The following is a 19,492-nucleotide window of genomic DNA, read 5'->3' on the forward strand; positions in this document are numbered from 1 at the left end:
TGCTGCCTCTACATTTTGTCCAGTAGCTGACAAGTACATACATTTCCTGCAGGGAAGTTTTAGGTTTTAACTGGGGCCCTGAAAGGTTTCTGAATAGGTCTTTCAAAACTGTATAATTAGTGGCAATGAATACAGATTACTGTATGCCATAAAAGAGCTGTTACACCCACTAATAATACTTGTGTGGGTGTGTAAATACAGGACACAAAATAATCACAATATTCTCCCACACTGTTTGTGAATAATGAACCAATGTATAGCTCTATATGTATAAAAGGCCTCGTGTACAGTAATCAGTGGCCTGCCATTGTTGTGTACAGTGATAATGGAAGAAGATGTCTTTCGAGGAGGGTGTCACCGGTGAGACATCGGTCCAAAGGTCAGTGGTGACAGTAACGACCCACCCTGCACTGTAGTTTACAACTCTCACTCACTCCAGGAAACAGCCCAAAGAGAAGCAGCACGATGAAACTCCTTCTAGTTTTTGGAATTGCTTTTGCAACATTTCACATCAGCTATTCTGTTCCAGGTACATGAATCTATTTTTCTCCTTAAATTGCTTAAATTACAAGTTATTTAAAACCCACTGCCATATAGGTCAATTAATATGCTATGCTTCATTATCAACGCCCAGGTTTGTCTTTACTGAAAAATTGCTAGGTGTTAGCTTTTCGCATAACTGCTGGTGTGAGCATAACACAAAATATAGTTTTCTTATTTGTTTCTAATATTGTCAGCGCTTTTATTCGTTTATCGTAAGCCACTGCATGTAACATTTCAGTTTCACTGAAACTACAGCAGGGAAGTAAAACTTCACCTTCAGGCCTTATAGGTCAGTGTTACTCACGGCTACATGGCGGTCACTCTGCCAGTTAAGACTTTCAACTTTTTCTACAACCTACTGTGAACTGCATAAACTGTGGATTGAATCATATATGTGAGCATGTTTTTATGTGGCAAATTTGCAAAATTCAATCAATTAAATAAACTATTGTTAAGATAGGACTGAATGGAAAACATGTTTTGAGCAGTTTTGGCCCACTACACTGCAAAAATGTCCTCTCTCATTTTCAGTCTCCACTCTTTTTTTTCTTTTTTCTTAACGCAAAAGAAAAAAAAATGTCACATCGGCTAGAATGATCTATTCCTTTCAATGCAATACCAGTTTCCAAACTGGAAGTGTCAATATCTTCAACTAATGATGAATCACACTTGGAGGAAAAAAAATCAAAGAATTTTAAATAACCGATCACAGGTTCATTCAGCTGCTTTAAAAAAATTACGATTTTAAGACTGAGACTAAAATGAGTTGGTGAGATGAATATTGTTTTTCAGGGTATGCAAATCTAGTCTGCATCCCTGAGAGGGAGGTAATTGTTGTGTTTTAACTTTTCGTTGACTTTATCTTGCTGCAACGTGCACTTGAAACCAACAATGACTACCTCTAGACAGCGCAGACCTGACCAAAGAAATAAGATGGTATCTGTCTAATGTTCTGGAAATGTTATTTACACATTGTTAATGACTGTGCTAAGCTGACTGGATAATTTCTTCCTCTATAATTCCAGTTTTCTGAGCACTGAGATCATTTCTGACTGAGCCTGATTGTTTTTAGCAAGATGAGCTGAGACTACGTCAGCCTGCAACTTCATCTAATCTCACTGCTGTGCAGATGATCTGTGAAAACACACCTCATTATGACAGCCCAGGAATAGCCTGGAGTCTGAGCCAGGCTAGCATCAAGCCACAGGTTTGGTGTTAGCTCCCCTCCAAAACTAAAGCATATCTTGGATTGAGTTTTAATGATTATTATTATTATTATTATTATTTTTTTACAGTTAGGGGCAGAGTTTGAAACAACTCCTCTACCGGGATTTTTTTGAAAGCCGGAAGTTTTCCAAATGAACCATAAATGGCACATCTTATTGCAGTCATAAAAAGAAGGAGTGGATCTGTGATGATAGTGTTAGTTAAACATTAATTTATATCCCTTGATGATTTGCACCCATTGAAACTGTGTGGTGTTCATTGTACTAACTCATCCTGTAACTGAAACCAATAGTACTCAACAGTGGGAGTGTTCTTTTGCTTTTAAATTCAAACATTTTTATTTGCTCTCTGATCAGAATCTATGAACTGCTTGCACATTAAAATATAGCCCTGAATATCCTGCAAATAATAACTTTTTTATATATATTTTTTTATCATCCAACAGCTTTCTGTAATTTACCCCATGATGAAGGTCAAGGCACGGGCTTCATCTTCGCATCATATTATGACCCTGATACCGATTTGTGCTATCCCTTCATATACAAGGGAGAAGGGGGAAATGAAAATCGTTTCACACATGAAAGAGAATGCATAAGAAACTGCTCAACCAGGGCAGAGGAGATCTACCCCATTGATGGTGAGAGCACCTCATTCAACTAAAGTGAACAAAAGTGTAGATTCATCTAGCTAAAATTACAATATCCAATGTATCTTCAAAGACAGCTGAAAACAGGATTCACTCAGGCCAAATAGTTTGGCGCCTGTCTGTCATTCTGGCTACAATGTGAGGACTTTGGAATATGAACTAACCACATAGATAGGAGTTTTATGGCCTAAAGGCCTATGAGATGAAAGACTACAGCATCAAGCCTCCCCAGTCACAACTCATTTGTAAGTGAAAACAAGAGAGAGAGAGAGAGAGAGGAGGTGTTGCTTGAGGTGTTCGTCACTTCAGGTGTTATTTTATATACACATGTATCGTTGACACTATGATTATGTAATAGTAAAACACATAACTGTCAGTTCTACTCCTTTACATGAATTGCTGACATGCCATTATTTCCTCAGAGGCTGCACCGGGGCGGTTTCAAGCCTCAAGTAATAGCAACACGCCACCAAGTGGTGAAAAAGCAACAGCTCATGACACAGAAAAACCTGAGAGAAAAAAAACAGCCTTTACAAACAGTTGGATACATTTTTGATCATGCTATAAAAAGTGGTTGTCTGAAGATAAAGTGTTGGCACACAACTAAACACATTCCTTTTTTAAAAATATGAATTAAATACTATTATTAAATGCTACCACTAACAGCACTGCCACTGATAATTGCTGTTCCTCCTTCCCAGAAACCCAAGCTTGCCACTTCCCGCATACGAAGGGACAATGCAGCGGTCAGTACTTGAGGTACTACTACGATTCTGTTCATGACAAATGCAAAAAGTTCCTTTACACCGGCTGTGTTGGAAATGGAAACAGATTTTTCGACCAAGTGAGCTGCAATGCTACTTGTGATGGTATCCATGGTGAGCACGCTTTACTGCATTATGTACTGTGACATTATCAGTGAATTACAACCCTACTGCCAATGCATGTACAAATGAGAACTGTTTTGTAACAAGTACCGATTGCTTTGCTTCTAAGATGATCGTGAGGCAGAAGAAGAAGACGAGCCAGACACTCCAGTCGGTGAGTAGACAGACTTTTCTTTTCATTAATTCTGGCATTGAAAAAAAATATGTCTACATTGCATTCTCCAATAAACAATAATGGTTTTGCCCATGATAAATGTTCACTTTTAATTGAAGAAAAAGTTTTCTTCATGGCCTACTACCAAGCTTTCACACAGCAGAAAAAAGAAAAGGAAAAAAGTTCAGTATTATATGATGAATAATCTACGTAGTGACTGTTTATGAATCCCGTCACAACTGTGAAAACACTTTCTTCTTCCCTGAACAGCTCTCATCTGTGGAGTTGTGTTTGGTGTCGTTGGTGCCATCATCATCATAGTTGTAATTGCCCTGACCATACAGTCATCGTAAGGCGATATTAGTTTCATTTTTCTGCCTTTTAATCTTGGTGGGCAAATTGCCTGCATTTTGATTTTCTCCTCTTTTTATTTCTCAAGCGTATTTATGATAGATTGGCTGGCATTTCCTTTAATTTTTCATAATTTATTCTATTTTTTTTAGGGGTAAATCCAAAAAGGAACCAAGGAAAACAAAGGAAAAACAGACTGAATCACCTCTTCAGGAACAGGGCATTGAAATGGCATAGAGGATCACATCACTGAACAAACAGCAGGGTTTTCTCTCAGCTCGCTTGAGTGTAGTAACACCTCCTGTCACGTGTAAGCATTCAAAAGAATTTGCCAACATTTGTTAGTTCAACATGCAGCAGATCTTTCATCGACATGTGTGAAAGCCATCACAGTTTTGATCAGCTTATACTGTCCATCTTTTTAAATATGCAAATATACTGTATATACTGCATTGTGTATTAAGTGCATGTATTCAGTCTGCTCTGTAATAAATACTATGGTGGACAGAGAATAATACAGAAAAACAACCGTTTTTACAATATCAAGCTCTGAAGTTTTTTTTTAATCCATGAGTAAGTAGGGATAAAATCTTGTTTTATTTTTGTGATTTAAGTTGCATATGTGTGATAGTGTAATTTTTGCAGACTAATCATCAGAACACATTGTTTTATAAGAAATGCGCTGTATGAGTTACTTTTTTTTGTTGTTGTTGTTATTTAGGTAGCATTGTCCTCCATCCAGACATTTCAATTATTGCTTCCTGTGTTATAATACTTGTGGTTTGAAAGTATCTTGAAGTGACATTTTTTTTGTTTAACCAACTAATAAGCACATTTTAAGACACTGCTGAGGTTTTATTAATTTAGGCTATCACAGCATGCCACTGGCACTTATTGTTGATGTCAAGTCCACCACCATCACTGATCCAACATGCGTGCATCTAAAACATGGGCTGTTTTGAGGAAACTTGGAAATGTGATTGGAGAATTCAAAAAGGTGCTATGTTTAACTTTTGTTAAAGCTGCTCTATGAAAAACTGAATGTCAGCTGAAGTAAGAGAAACAATTGACAATCATGTAGGGATACAGACATCAAATTTCAAGCTTATTCCACTTTTTGTGTGCAAGTTTAGTCTAAACAGTCCTCACTTCACTTAACCCTCGGCAATTTTACGCAAGTGGACCTTTAAATGTCAAAGGCCCATGTCTTTAATAAGCCATGTGTGAAAAGGCAAAATGTTTTTTAAAGGGTATAACTTGATGGAAATAGGATTTTACATCTAATCCCCTTTTGTCATGTACAATCTGCATAACTCTGATATTTTCAAACCACAGATGCTTTTTGAGCTGCGAAACACTCAAAACTCATGCTGTGTTATCACATACACAGTCACACAGAACAATATCTGTTCAGAGAATTGACTTTCTAATTAAAGGAATGTTTCCAAACTTGTGTTCTGACTTTCTGTGAAAGGCGTATCCCTGATTAAAGGTTTTCAGTTTGATGCATTTGACACAAAGTATAAAGTTAACATGCTTTGTGTTCATGCAAAAGCAAAATAATCATAGTTACGGCTTAAACATAATGCTTTTGTCAAGTTGACATGAGTCCAGTTTGTACATGAATGCACTGACATGATGAAATTCAAACTAATTAACAATTTAACAGAGTAAGCAATGTAGTCATCCAGACATGGTATCTATAGGACCACCGGTCATTGCAGTGAGAGCAGCCAAAAAGAGAATATTAAGACACAAAAACAAGTTGAAAGAAACAGTGAGCGCAAAAAGATCTTTCGCATGCATTCATGTACAAATTTTATAAAACAGACCTGGCAAAAGAGATGGGACCAGATAAAATCAATTCATCAAGGGTTAAAATTTCAATAGAGCAATTGATGAAAAACAGCTAAAAGCGGCCAGACATATGCCCATAATGTTTCAGGTCTCAGCAAAATTTTCAACATTCACTGCTGATTTATAGGTTGATTATGATGTAAGCGAAATAGAGATTACACTGGCTCGATACTGAGGCCTTGCTTCCAAACCGGATGTTTTAATTGTGACAAATTTTGCAACAAAAAATGGAAGATCAATCATTTCAGCTGATAGGGGCATCCTGATAACAGTGGCCTGGGTCTGGATTTTCCAGCATGTGATCCCCTCTCTCTGCCCTCTCTTTCCTGTCTTGCTCTACTGACTCCATTAAATAAAGTAGAAATGCCAAATGAGGCTGGCTCCTCTGACCCACACCCCCAACCGCCTCACTGAAGATGCTGCGATGTCTGCTGAACAGGAGGGCCGGGCCACCTGCCTGCTGGAGCAATCCTCCGACACTGTACATGTCAGGAAGTGACATGTCACTTGCACAAGTCTGATGATGCACAAGTCACTTTGACTTGTGCATCATCAGACCCATTCACACCTTCATCAAGTGGAGTTCAGACTCTGCCTCTTTGCTCCTTTCCTTTTCAGAGGTCACTTTTTGAAACACTGTTTTGCTGCCTGGCCAGGGACACAGAGAAAGACTGAATTTTCCACTGCAGGAAATAAACGCAGTGCTGTGGTGCAGGCAGTCCAGACCGACTTCTGTTTCATTTAATGTGAATAGGTGCAAACTAAAGGGAAGAAATTAGAACACTAAACTGGTCCAATGACACATAACACAAAATTTTATTTTTTATATAGAGTATGTTGCTAGACCAAGGGGTATTGGTCAAACAACATGCTTACATTTTTACATACTTTTTTTTTTTTTTTTAACAGAGAAGTGTAAAAAATGTTTACATAGCAAAGCCATGGAGAAACTCCACAGTTCATCTTTAATGCTGTCGTGTCTGAGAGGGTTAGGAGGCCGGGGGGTACTGTAAACTATTTTCACCCAGCAAAAGTCACACTGTGAGCAGTTTAATACATTTTAAATGTTTAAGCAGATAGGCTACATTAGATGCCGTGGCTTGAATGAACGATACTTCTCATTACGTCGCAACTACGAGGGAAGGAGGAAGTAAGGAGAGTGTCGTTTGGCCTCGGCTTCATTTGTTTTCTGGTTAGAGAATGGCCAAGCCGGCAGACGCTACGTCACTTCCTCAACTTATTTCCATTTGTTTGTAGCTAACGCCAACAGTTATCTGTAACCTTAGACAGCGTAGATAACGTTAGCGCACGATACTAAAACACGTTTTCATCGTATTTTTACCAAATAATAAGGAGAAGAGATGCTCACTTGTATTTTTTTATATATATATATAAACAGCAGTACTGTGAAGTTGTGTGGACAATATAACTAGCCGTTTAGCGTGTTAGCGTTAGCCAAGTTAGGTGAACGTGCGCTAGCTAAGTAGCTACTTTGAGAGGTAGAGAGCCGTTTCAGATTAATTAGGTATCTGTTGTTGTTTTGTTTGTTCCGTCTTATCGTTGATGTTGTTGTGTTGGCTGGCTGCCTTAGCTAACAAGTGTAAATTGATGGAGTGCCCTCATCTGAACTCAAACGTGTGCTTCGCCGTCGACTCCTCCAGGCTCCCCCATGGTACTCCGTCCTCCTGGTGCTGCAACGGTGAGAGAGCTGTCTTTATCTGCCTTGGGTTAGCTGAAATTAATATAAAAGTGAAAAAAGAGTGAACATTTTGTAGTACATCCTTGGAGTCCAGTCCGTTTCCACGTGGGACTGCCAGACAGCTATATGTAAAAGCTACAGTTCCGTCTTGGGAAGATGAGAAAACCTAGTTATGCACTCAAGAGTTACCTCGTATGAGAAAGGGCTTCCATCAAACACATTTTCATCACATATTGTGAAGTTAATGGTGTTCACGATTACATCTTACGAAAACATCTGATCATGTGCACCCTCTCCTTTGATGTCTAGTTTGCAGATCTAACAAAAGTCCATGGGTTTGCCTTACCTGTTTGATTGTGCATTGTGGGAGGTAAGTATTATTTTTAACTAAAGCTATATGCACAAACTTACATACCATGCTATTAACTATTACACTGAATACACTGAAGTGCTTGTCATCCTTTTGGGCTTGGGGATTAAGTGAGTGAGTTACAAAGTCTTAATCTCTTTCCGTAAAGATATGTTAATGGACATGCAAAGAAGCACTTTGAGGAGAGCCAAGTGCTTGGCAGCAGCCAGAAAAAGGGTGAGAAGCAGGAGAGAGAGAAAAACCATCATTCTGTCTGTATGGACTGCAGCAACTACAGCATATTTTGGTGAGTGTTTTTCCTGACCAGCCTATCACTGTCTGTGATCTACTCAGCTTGGGGCACTGTAAAAGGTCAAAAAAAAAAAAAAAAAAGTCAGGAACATGCAACAGTGAGGTGGTAGTATACTCCATTAGACCATTTGTTGTTGGTGAAATCCATTACTTTTCTTGTGATCCTGCGTTCTTCTCTCAATAAAGCAACTTGCCACATTTGAGCACAGATGTAAAGTACACCCAAGATTTGAGTGTTTCTGTAAGTAGTTTAGAAAAATCAGTCCATGTTGTTTGCATGTACACCTGCATTTAAAAGCAACTTGCTACCCCATTTACCCTATTCTTAAAGGATTGCTGTGGTTATAATGCAGAGTTTCTAGTAGTTCTTTAACATTTCAAATGCTAACTACATATGTGTGCATATGTTTTTAAGTTGTTGTATGTGGGTTTATAGTTACAGATGTGATGACTTTGCTGTAAATGATACCAAACTTGGGCAGGTGCAGAAGGTGAGGGAGCACCTTCAGAGTTTGGAAAAGTAAGTACCGATACGGAGACTCAAGTCTTTCACACCATAGGCGACATGTAGTTATTGATTGTTGATTTATGTAATTTTGTATAATTAGCAATGTCAGATATGCATAATATCTGTATTTTATGTATATGTAATAGTAATTACAAAGTAGCATCATCAAAAGCCCAGATAAGGCATTTCTGCCAAGGAAGATTTGGATATTCTAGAAGACTGACAAAATTTGTAACAGCATACTAAAGCTAGATAGCAGTGTTGAGGTAAAACAATTTTCGCTGTTGCAGTTCAGCAATGATTGGGGACAGACAAAGGAAAAGGAAACTTCAGGAAAGCCCGACTCCAAACACCAAGATGTTAAAAGACAATGTAAGTTTGCCAGCACATTGTGGTTGTTTTTCATTTTAACAATAAGAAAGATGTCTTTACTCCAAAGTTACTCCCTCAGTACAATCAAAGGACCAGTAAATTTGTTTGTTTTTTTTTTTCTCAGATTTTCCTTATACAAGTCCATATTCACACTGTAGGGTATGCCTGAAATTGTCTGCAAGTCATACCAGACTGTATAGAGTTCATACTTATGAGCACAGCACCTCTTTGTCAGCGCAGCTAAAATAAGAAAATGCACCTGCATAGAAATGCCTTAACTAGCATTTTTTTGTTTCCAGTCTGAGTCATGGAATATTTTGTATTTGTATTTTGTATACCCAAGTCAGAAGAGAAGGAGAAATTAAATAAATACATGTGTTGGAATTTGATTGGACATCAAAGTTGATTCGATCAATCAAAATATGCCTTGATCAGGTCTGATTCCTATCTTGTATATTGGATGTTGTCAAATGATCAGAGAAGCTGAACCTTTATACAAGGTTTTGTTCAAATTGGTAGCATGCGTTTCATGTTTTGAATAATTCCACAGTGCTCCAATGTTGGCAACATTATTTCATTATTTCATTAACATTATTTATTTTGATAGTTATTTACTGTTTTTCAGATTAGTGGTCATTGAATAAAAATGTGTTGCTGAGCATTTCATTTGTCTCTGACAGGATGGCACAGCTCTGTGTGCCACAGGCCTGCGGAACCTGGGCAACACATGCTTCATGAATGCCATTCTGCAGTCCCTCAGGTAAGTGTTTGTATGGAGGATCAGGTTTGTAGGTGGCCCACTGGGTTTGCAGAGCAGTTCAGCAGCTCTGCCCAGGCAAGCAGAGGGCCCCATGGCCAGTCATCCTTTAGTAATCCAGTCTGGGGCACAGCCAGTTGGATTACACGGACAGCCTGGAAACCAGAGCCAGATTTCCCAACTAAGGCCGCATTCAGGCCAAATCCGGCAATGCGGCACCTTCCCACAGGGTTGTGCAGAGGTGTGAGCATGTTTATTTTTGTTCTAGAACACAGTCTCTGGTAAACAAGGTTCTTCCCTTGGGCATCTTGGGTCTGATCGCCAGTTTATATGATTGGCCACTGCAGCTTGGTTCACCTTCTTGTTGGACGGCTGCTGTGGGTTTTTTTGCCTAAACACACTACCCCATTCAATTGTATTGTAGGACTGCTGTTTTTCCCACATTGCCAGATGTCTGAATGCAGCCTAAGTGGCATTTTATCTGGCCCTTAAGGCTATTGAAAAGCCTCATCTAGATATCTCTAGCCTATATTAATTGGATGGAGTTTGTTTATGCTTTTATTAAGCTTTAATCTGTCCTTCACAAACATGAGGTATCTCCATTCAGCTCATGTACTTGTTTATAGGTGTTCTGTCTGCCTGTTATTACATGTTTTTTTTTTTTTGGTTTATTTTGGTTTTCAGTTGTTGGATATCTCACCAGAGATTGCATGTTTTTCTTTGATAGCAACATCGAGCAGTTCAGTTGTTATTTCAAGGAGCTGCCTGCAGTGGCGCTACGCAGTGGTAAGACAGCAGGAAGGAGGATGTACCACACCCGCAGCCAAGGGGACAGCAGTGTGTAAGGTCCTCTTCCGGAGGAGGGAGGAGTTGTGGCACTGAGTACATTGATCTGAAATGAACTGCTACATTACAACAAGCATAAAATCAATTTTTTTTTTTTTTTTTTTTTTTTTTTTTTTTGACAAGTGTTACTTGTGTTTGTCTGTGCAAAATAAGATGTGGCAATAATTACTCCTCAGCAGGCTCTTAACAATTGTAAGTATATTATCCTCTGCAGAGAAATTGTAGACCTAGACAGGCAGAGGAGTAGTCTAGAAAAATACAGTTTTATGGCCATCTAGTCGACTCCTGACTGTCTCAAATTAAAACAAAGCTTTACCCACAGTTTGGCAGTTTGACCATGAACTGTGAACAGCTGTTAAACAGCCTTGTTGCATTTTTTGCAATATCTCTTTAAATATATACACTTGATTGCATTTTAATAATACACTGGGAGTAGTTCTACAGTTGTTGTTTTTTTTCTTTTTTTGCCTTTACCCAGTATTATATATGCCATTTGATGTGGATCGTGTCACATTGTGCAGCATGATGACAGATTTGCTCTGTTGTCCAGGTCTTTGGTGGAAGAGTTCAGGAAAACTCTGTGCTCCCTGTGGCAAGGGAGCCAGACCGCCTTCAGTCCAGACTCCTTATTTTATGCCATATGGAAAATCATGCCAAGTTTCAGGTACATCAGCATTGTGTAGAGTGATGTCATTTGATTAATTCAATACAGATTAAATTCTGAGCTGAGCATATTGCTTTCCTCTTTGCTAACCTGTGAAACCTTTTTTTTTTTTTAAATGTGCGTGCGTGTGTGTGCGCATGCGCACACAGGGGCTATCAGCAGCAGGATGCCCATGAGTTCATGCGTTACCTGCTGGACCACCTGCACAGGGAGCTCCAGGGCAGTCCCAACGGAGCGGCTCACCCGGTCTCACCTCAGGACGGAGTCAGACTCTCCACCTCAGGGGGAAAATGCTGCATGTATGACACCCTAATCTTACTAATTTGAATATTTACAATAGATACACACACTACAGAACGTTTGCACCAGCAGGCCACGTGCTGTCACCCATTCTTGACATTTCTTATGAGGATGGCTGTTTCTATTTTGCTTTGCAGTCTTAGCATATGTTTTTGGACGGTGTAGTAACACACACATGGTGCTATTTGAGTGCTGCCCTATTGTGATTACATAACATCCCTGTACTTTTGACTTGGCAAAGAGAGACAAAGTTGTTTGATAGGCAGCCCTCTCATTGAGTATACTTGGTGAGCTACTGCAGTGATTTTTGTGGAAGACAAGGCACATCGAAGCTGCTGGGAACATCACCTTGTTCAAGAAATAGATTTACAGAATAGAGTCATACCAGTGGCTGAGTTTACTAACTAGAAGTTAGTGCAAGTATTCACAGCTCTTGTCAAACTACCACACACAGAATATATTGTGTTCTTTAAAATTTTCTCTTGCTTATGCAAAGATGTGATGTAATGCTGATTTTTAGGGTGAGTGCATTTGCTGATTTGTGTTGTAAAACTGCAGCATGTTTGCCTTTGGTTCTTGTCAGAAATGGGACCCCCACGGTTGTCACATCTATATTTGGTGGCATACTTCAAAACGAAGTGAACTGCCTGGTATGTCGGACAGAATCTCGGAAGTTTGATCCATTCCTTGGTAAGATGCATTGCCAAGATCCTGCTTTTTGTAGAGTGCCCACTGGGTGATGTGGTACCAAGGAGGAGGATTTAGTTCCTTTCTTTTTTCCCCTATAGATCTGTCTTTGGACATTCCCAGCCAGTTCAGACAGAAGAGAAGTAAAGACCAGGAGCCTGGGCCTACTTGCACCTTACGTGGTATGTTCTCTTGCCCAGTGGTTAGGATAAAGATGGGATAATGATTTGGTAGATCCTTTTTTTTTTTTTTTTTTTTTTTTTTTGGCAGTGATGTAACTGTGCGTTAGCGGGATTCAGTGCAAACATTTTATGTGTGGTTGGTCTCTTTTTAGACTGCCTGCGTAGCTTCACAGACCTGGAAGAGCTTGATGAGACGGAGCTCTACTTGTGTCATATATGTAAAAAGCGACAGAAATCCACCAAGAAGTTCTGGATCCAGAAGCTGCCAAAGGTTGGAGATGTACCATTCCTGTGATTTCATTCTGAATTAATGACAGTATAGTAATTTGGAAAAACATTAAATTGGGCTGATATACCATGGGCAAAGTACTGTTGTTTTGGTTTGATAGGAGGTTTTGTTCCCCATGGTAGGTCTTGTGTCTGCACCTGAAAAGGTTCCACTGGACCGCCTTTCTGAGAAATAAGGTGGATACCTATGTGGAGTTCCCACTGCGAGGCTTGGACATGAGGGGCTATTTATTGGAGGTGAGCTAATAACAGTTTTGTCAAAACACAATTGTGAAGCTGTGAAATTTTAATGTGGGGGACCAAATGCCAGGGCAGAAATTTGAGTCTGAACTAATAGGTCAGAGATCACCTGTGCTCATGCAGTTAAGGCCTTTGTCAAAATCTGTCAAACTTTTCTCCCTGAAGTCCATTTTAGTAAGATTTGGGAATTATTAATAGAAGTGGTGCTAATATTGGTATTGGTATCTCAGTGTCACTTTTAGGACACATTATTATGTACGCCACAAATGAGTAGCAATCCTTAACTATACAGATGCTTTGTTAAACCTTTGTGGTGAGGGGGAGTTGTTTGGTGACTCCTTTAAAGAAAATACACCAAATTTAACAAATGATTAAAAGGCAGTGCCATACATACCAGAGTTTACATACCAGAGCACCAAGTCTTGGACTGAATTGTCTTAATATTAAGACAAAAATATAGCTTGCGATGAGAACTGTTGGCCAGCTTTCCTTTATTGCTTATGTGCTTCGTCTTTTTAAGTAAGAGATGTCTTACAACTTGGAATGCTACACTAAATGCCAGACATTAGACATGGTCAAGCATATGAAGTATGACTGTGTAAGATAATGACTACATTGTGAATTGGACACAAGCAGAGCAACCACAGACTGCATGATAGAGACAATTTGAAATATGATGTTATGGTATGAACTCTGTTTATGTGCAGAAAATTACAATATCTACTGTGCAGAAGTGGTGATTTAGTGAGACTTGAGTCCAATGTTATATAGCTTGCTGATGATAGCTTCATAGCAAATGCTGAGAGAAAATAAACTTGATGTCTGGCTTGTTGGCATTAGAGAAGATCAGTGATGGCTTCTGCCTAACCAAAGATAAACTGTGGAAATTTAAAGATACCACTGGTGTTTTCTAACTCTGTGCTGACCTCTGTCGTTCAGCACTGATTCACATCAAATCAAAATGGATACGTGTCCACTAGGGCTGTGACTTTCCTCCAAAATAAATTTCGAATTTCGATTGCCCTATAATGTCAAATATCGAATTATGTTCGAATTTTTAGGGTCAATTTTAGTCTATTGTTTAGCCTATTGATATGTACAATATGGGTGTCATTTACGGTCTGTCCGCCAGAGGGCGTTTCAACCATATTAACAAGCGCTTTCCTTCTGAAAGGCACAACATTAATAATGACGATCTGGATGTATTTACGATCGTATTTTAATAAGCACGCAAGATAACTAATGCACTTCAACTCTCACTCAATATGAAATTTCTTAGGAATGTCTAGAATATATAAAACAGACCACAAAAAGTACAGCAATGACGTTTAATAAAGCAGCCAAACGTATCCATTGCAACAGGTCAGGTCAGCCATGCTGTAAACTTCCTACAGGTGCGCGCTGCACTGATGCATGCCCACACTTTTTTATCCCGCGCACGATCACGCGTAACGTTGATTTGCGTCGTTACGCAACGTAAACAAAGACACACACACACACACACACACATTCGAACGTGAATTTCAGCAATCGAACGTTATATCCCTCCCTCCAGTTCGAATTAATATCGAATTTCGAAGTTCGTTGTCACAGCCCTAGTGTCCACCAAATAGTTTAGAGAAACTCATATAAAACTATGTTCCAAATATGTCATGGTATTTGTGCTCGACTAAAAGCAAAAAGTGGCATATCTCAAAATCTCTGGTGACCCTCCAACCTTTCCTCTAGTGCCACATTGCACACTAGTATCTCAAAATTTTTTTTTTTTTGCATTGCCATAAAATTAGGGTATGTGTTATTATGGATCCCACCAGATTGCTGGGCAAGATATGCCCACAGTCGCTGTGATTGGTCACAAACTCTGTTGGCCTGTTTCTTATTCATTAAATCAGGTTTGACATTGTTCCTCACCCAACCATAACCCTAACCTTAACTGACTGGCCTTTTCTTGCCTAGAACCCTGGTGGGATTCATCATAATGCTTTTTCAAACAACATTCATGTTGACTAGAGGAGGAAATTTTGGTGGCCATATGACCTTTCCTGCAGTACCACTAAAAGGTCCAGTGGAGCATCTGCATCAGAAATAACATGTTTGTTATTGAAAATTACATTGCTATTTTGGATGCATCCTCTCTTCCCCAAGTCTGCTTCCACCAAAGCTCGCCACTGAGCCAGCAGTCATAAGCTGAATATAAAAGTTGAGATTTAATTAAAATGGGAACTGCTTGGTGGATTATATACATACATGAATCATAAACCATAGCTACAACGCCAAGATATACTATTTCCAGCTAGCTCCCAGGTTAACAAGTAGCTGTCCTCATGCCTACCTTTGTACCTGCCACCAACAGCTGCTGTTGTACCTACCGTTTTAGTCAGTTTACTGTTATTGCTGTTTGCAGAAGACTGCAGGTGTGAGTTAAGTCTTTTGGGGATGAGTGTTGCAGGCATGGGAGATTATACTACACAAACAACAGGAGGGCCTTCAAACAACCAGTGTTAGATGGAGAAATGTCTAGAGCAGATACAGCATAAGTTGTTTGCTTGGTTTATGCCTCAGGAAAACAGAAAGAAATGCGCATTTTACCCTTTTAAATGATAGTTTTGAAATACCAGTGCATGGTACAACAAACATTAGTGATGTTTTAAAGGACCTAAAAATTGTAAATATTAAATTGCGTGAAATTAATATTGACGGAAGGGATTTGTACCACTGAATAACATCTGCCTTGGTGTCACATTTTCTCCCTGCCATGTTCGATTCTCAGCCAATGCAGTACACGCTCATTGTTGTAGCTCAGCGATACTGTGTCTGATTCCTGGTCTGGAAGGATCTATTGAAGATGGCAAGGGCAGTGGCCTTGCACATATTGGAAGTCACTGTGGGTTCCAGCAACAGTTAAATGGTGAAAATGTAATGCAGTGGTTAGAGAGATCATCCCTGAACCCGACGGTCAAGGTCCATGCTCCAGTGTCAGAAAGCATCCGCTCGCTTAAGTGTCTGAATGTCCACTTCTGTCTGTACAGGAAAGCTATCAGCAGCACTTGACAGACCAAGGCCTAAAATACATAGTCGAATAAGCCTGAGGTTTTCCTGGGCTGGAACACATGGGGGAGGTTTCCAAGTCTTTTAAAGGCCCTAGGAGTCTTGTAACACGCCAACTTTGAAACGGCCATAATCACTCAGGTTTTTGGAATATAGATTTATAGCAACAGTTTCCCATTCTCATGTTTCTGCCAGTATTAAAGTCTTATTGGTTTGCTTTTGTCTCAGTTATTATTGATAATGTAGCACTTTTTAAATTGTCTCTTGCTCATGTGTTGCCAGTGCTCTTTTGAGTCATAATGTATGTTCACTGCATATGTAATACAGATTAAAAAATTTCTCATGGCTTTCAATTTTTCCTTTTTCTTTAACTAGCACAGAAATAAATACTAATGTCAATGTTTATTATATTGTATATTATATATTATTTATTTTATTGTATTAATATTACTATATTGTTACTATTATGGTCAAAATAAGAGTTTTGAGAAGTAGAACTTAAACACAGTGCAGCAGGATTCTTGATCTTGAGTAACTTGATATTGAGTAAGTGTTGATATTGAGTAACAGCTTTTGGGGAAAAGATTGTATATTGCTTAGTTTTATACTTAATCTAATGCTAGATTAGTTACATGTGTGGTGAACAGTTTAAAGTAATACAGTACTGATTCCAGAGAAGGAATCCTCACCCTGTTGTGTGTTTACAGCCTGAGAAGGCCTTACCAGAGAGTTGCCTCTATGACCTTGTTGCTGTTGTAGTGCATCATGGATCTGGGTGAGTAGATGTTTTATTTAAATGTTTATAATTGACCAGAAATGCTTACTCAGTTAAGTAATTTGCTTACTCATAAATTATCATGTTGGGCTACTTCATCACCCAAGCAATAATATTAACCATAAGCCAAAGTATTTGATGAGGGCTGCTGTGGTAAAATATAATTTGTTTTGCATAAAGAATTCAATTTTGTATCATTATTGTTGATTACTTAACCTAGTGGTTTTGTAAGCTCTTGAAGCAGTATGTTGCTTGCCATCAGCCTTGTTTGGCTCCATATACTGCACAAACCAACACGCGTTCATGTGTTTTGGCACAGGCTTTCGTCACCATGGCAACTACAAAGACAGCTTGTCACCTACAAAAATCTGTCTAAATCTATAAATTATCACCTGCCAGGCAGTTCAGCCCACTGCAGTTAGCTGTTAATCACAATGGCGTTTTGAGTAAATATCACCCAGTCTCTAGTCAGAATGATTTAGACTCACCTTTGTAAAAATGTGTTGTGGACAGCTGCATCTTGAAACTGAAGTAGCCACTAATCAGTGAAAGCCATCAGACTGTAGTGAAAACGGGTTAAAAAATAGTCTAAGAAGCACTGTTCTTCATCAGTCCATTGCTGTTTTTTTTCCATAGGCCACTAGGTGGTGATATTGCACCATTACTGTCTTGACAAGCTAAACGTGTTCCTCTCACTTCCCTTGCTGTGGGCAATGTGCTGCATGAGGCCAGGCAGCCAAATGTGACGTATCCGTTTGTGTTTGCAGGGTTGGATCAGGGCATTATACGGCATATGGCAGCCACGAGGGCCGCTGGTACCACTTCAACGACAGCACGGTGACTCTGACAGATGAGCACGCAGTGAGGAAGGCCAAAGCCTACATCCTCTTCTATGTGAAAAGGCCTACCAAGGCAGGCTCAGACAGCACAAACACAGACAGGGCTGCTCCGGGAATGACAGCCACGGACAGGGTAGCCCCAGAAATAGTTGCTCAGGACAAGGTTATGGTGGATGTCGTAGCTACAGACAGGGTTTTGCCGGATGTGCCAGCCTCACATGTGGTTACCCAGGGCATGGTCACCCCAGATAAGGTTGTGTTGGAAAAGATGGGTGAAGAGATGGCTGTGCTGGATAAAGCTGACTTGGAGACGGTGGCTCCACGAAAAGTCACAACAGACAGGGATACCTCAGATAAAGGTGCCTTGGACACGGCTGCCACAGACAATGCTGCTGCACCATGATGCCTTCAGACTGTTAACAGCCTCAGACAAGCTCTTCACTCCGTTTCTGCCTCACCTGAATCACATTTCTCACAGTGCTTGATTTTAACTTGTACATTTCACATTTGATGTATGTGAAGGTATTTTGTTTTAATGGCATTTTATGTATGACAGGATCTTGTGTAACTGTGTTGTTTTGATTTTTGTGGGTTTTTTTGCATTTATTTCCTTGATGTCACATTCCTCAGTTGAGGTTGACTTCTCCTGTTGTAACAGATTCCAAAGGTGATCATTTCAATTGATTAAGAAAGCTTTAGCCTTGGAAAACCTCCTTTGGTCCAATGTTAAGCCTAGACTGAAGAGATTAACAATATGTCCAGACACTTTGTGTCACTATGATGTTTTTACTTTCTGTTGTTTTCAAAGTTTCTAGTTGACATTTTTATGTACCACCTCTAAGCAGCCTACTAGTACTCTTCTCCAATTTGTTGGGGAAATTTAGACAATTAAAATTCAGTTGTTGTCTTAATTGACAAGTGCTGATTCGAAACTTCTTGTAGCCTTTTGACCAGAACCAATGTGAACAAAATGCTCATCTTTCTGAAAATGTTTTGTTTTATATTTGTCTGCAGAGACTTTCTAGTCTTCAGTCTGTCTTTCATCTTGGCTAATTTGAATTGGGCTTCACAAAGAGGCCTGAGAAAATGCTGTCAGTTTTCAGACATGTCATGCAATGTGAAAATGAAAAGTGTGTGATAAACAACCTTCTTTTATTTTTGATATTTCTGCAGGTTAGGAAATTGTAATCCACTGCACAAACCCAAGACTGTTGCCCCCTCTTTCATAATATCACCTCAACACACCACACTCCGATAACTTAAAGCAAATTATTTGGTTGAGACACAAAGACAATTTCTTACATTGTGCATTACAGTCTGTTTAAGCCGTACAAATCTTGTACATTTAGTAGGTGCTAATATCTTATTTTAATGTCATAGACAGCAGAAGCACCCATTATTTAATTGTGTTGAAATGAATAGGGCACAGAATTGTGCCACCACCAGCTTATCTCATAAGACAAAATCCATCCTCAAATAAAGTCATACACATGAAGTTTAATAGTGACTCATTTTGTTTTTGTTAGTAGGATACACGATTAGGACATAGAGTTGAAAAACACTGGTGCTGATGAAACTCATATTTTAATCTGCAAGTTGAGGAGCATGAATGGTAAATATTTTCAGGACAAAGCTATATAATTGAAATGGGACAAGACTACTAGATCCAAAGATCTAGTAGCAGCAGCTAGATCGATTTTGTATTATCTTTGTTTTCTATGTAGTTTCATTCTGTTCTGTGAGGCACTTAACAAAGAAAAAAAAACATTGAAAGGCATGTAGGTAGATTAAAATGTCCACATGGTGCACATATGGCATTCATGTGAGAAAATGCAATTACACCTGTGTTGTCATATATGATTATGTAAGATCAATACACTCCCACACACCAGCAGGTACATTCTATTGATATGTCACCCATTCTTAACTGTCCGTTAACCTGCCTATGGCTTGTAATAAAA

The 19,492-nt window shown here is 39.2% G+C and overlaps 2 protein-coding genes across 2 annotated transcripts; both read left to right on the plus strand.

The window, feature by feature from the left end:
* Nucleotides 1-335: 335 nt before the first annotated feature.
* LOC115360564 (inter-alpha-trypsin inhibitor) lies at nucleotides 336-3,810 on the plus strand. Its single transcript, XM_030053542.1, has 5 exons — nucleotides 336-360; nucleotides 2,216-2,407; nucleotides 3,118-3,294; nucleotides 3,413-3,457; nucleotides 3,728-3,810. Exons 1-5 carry the CDS (start codon nucleotides 336-338, stop codon nucleotides 3,808-3,810), a joined length of 522 nt encoding a protein of 173 aa, XP_029909402.1.
* A 3,053-nt stretch (nucleotides 3,811-6,863) lies between these two features.
* On the plus strand, nucleotides 6,864-19,032 carry usp3 (ubiquitin specific peptidase 3). Its single transcript, XM_030053909.1, has 15 exons — nucleotides 6,864-7,364; nucleotides 7,674-7,734; nucleotides 7,883-8,020; nucleotides 8,462-8,545; nucleotides 8,824-8,905; nucleotides 9,586-9,665; nucleotides 10,390-10,503; nucleotides 11,059-11,172; nucleotides 11,322-11,471; nucleotides 12,056-12,162; nucleotides 12,261-12,341; nucleotides 12,494-12,612; nucleotides 12,753-12,866; nucleotides 16,625-16,692; nucleotides 17,460-19,032. The coding sequence occupies exons 1-15, from the start codon at nucleotides 7,229-7,231 to the stop codon at nucleotides 17,932-17,934; spliced, it is 1,923 nt and encodes a 640-aa protein (XP_029909769.1). The 5' UTR covers nucleotides 6,864-7,228; the 3' UTR covers nucleotides 17,935-19,032.
* Nucleotides 19,033-19,492: the final 460 nt, after the last annotated feature.

The sequence above is a fragment of the Myripristis murdjan genome, chromosome 6, assembly GCF_902150065.1.
Source record: "Myripristis murdjan chromosome 6, fMyrMur1.1, whole genome shotgun sequence".
Classification (NCBI taxonomy): domain Eukaryota; kingdom Metazoa; phylum Chordata; class Actinopteri; order Holocentriformes; family Holocentridae; genus Myripristis; species Myripristis murdjan.

Bases quoted from the DNA above. Each gene is read 5' to 3' on its own strand.
- LOC115360564 (XM_030053542.1), top strand. From the start codon at position 336: ATGTCTTTCGAGGAGGGTGTCACCG. The intron at 2,408-3,117 runs GTGAGAGCACCT...CCTCCTTCCCAG, and splicing joins GGAGATCTACCCCATTGATG to AAACCCAAGCTTGCCACTTC. The intron at 3,295-3,412 runs GTGAGCACGCTT...TTTGCTTCTAAG, and splicing joins TACTTGTGATGGTATCCATG to ATGATCGTGAGGCAGAAGAA.
- usp3 (XM_030053909.1), top strand. From the start codon at position 7,229: ATGTTGTTGTGTTGGCTGGCTGCCTTAGCTAACAAGTGTAAATTGATG. The intron at 11,173-11,321 runs GTACATCAGCAT...ATGCGCACACAG, and splicing joins AAAATCATGCCAAGTTTCAG to GGGCTATCAGCAGCAGGATG. The intron at 12,163-12,260 runs GTAAGATGCATT...TTTCCCCTATAG, and splicing joins GAAGTTTGATCCATTCCTTG to ATCTGTCTTTGGACATTCCC.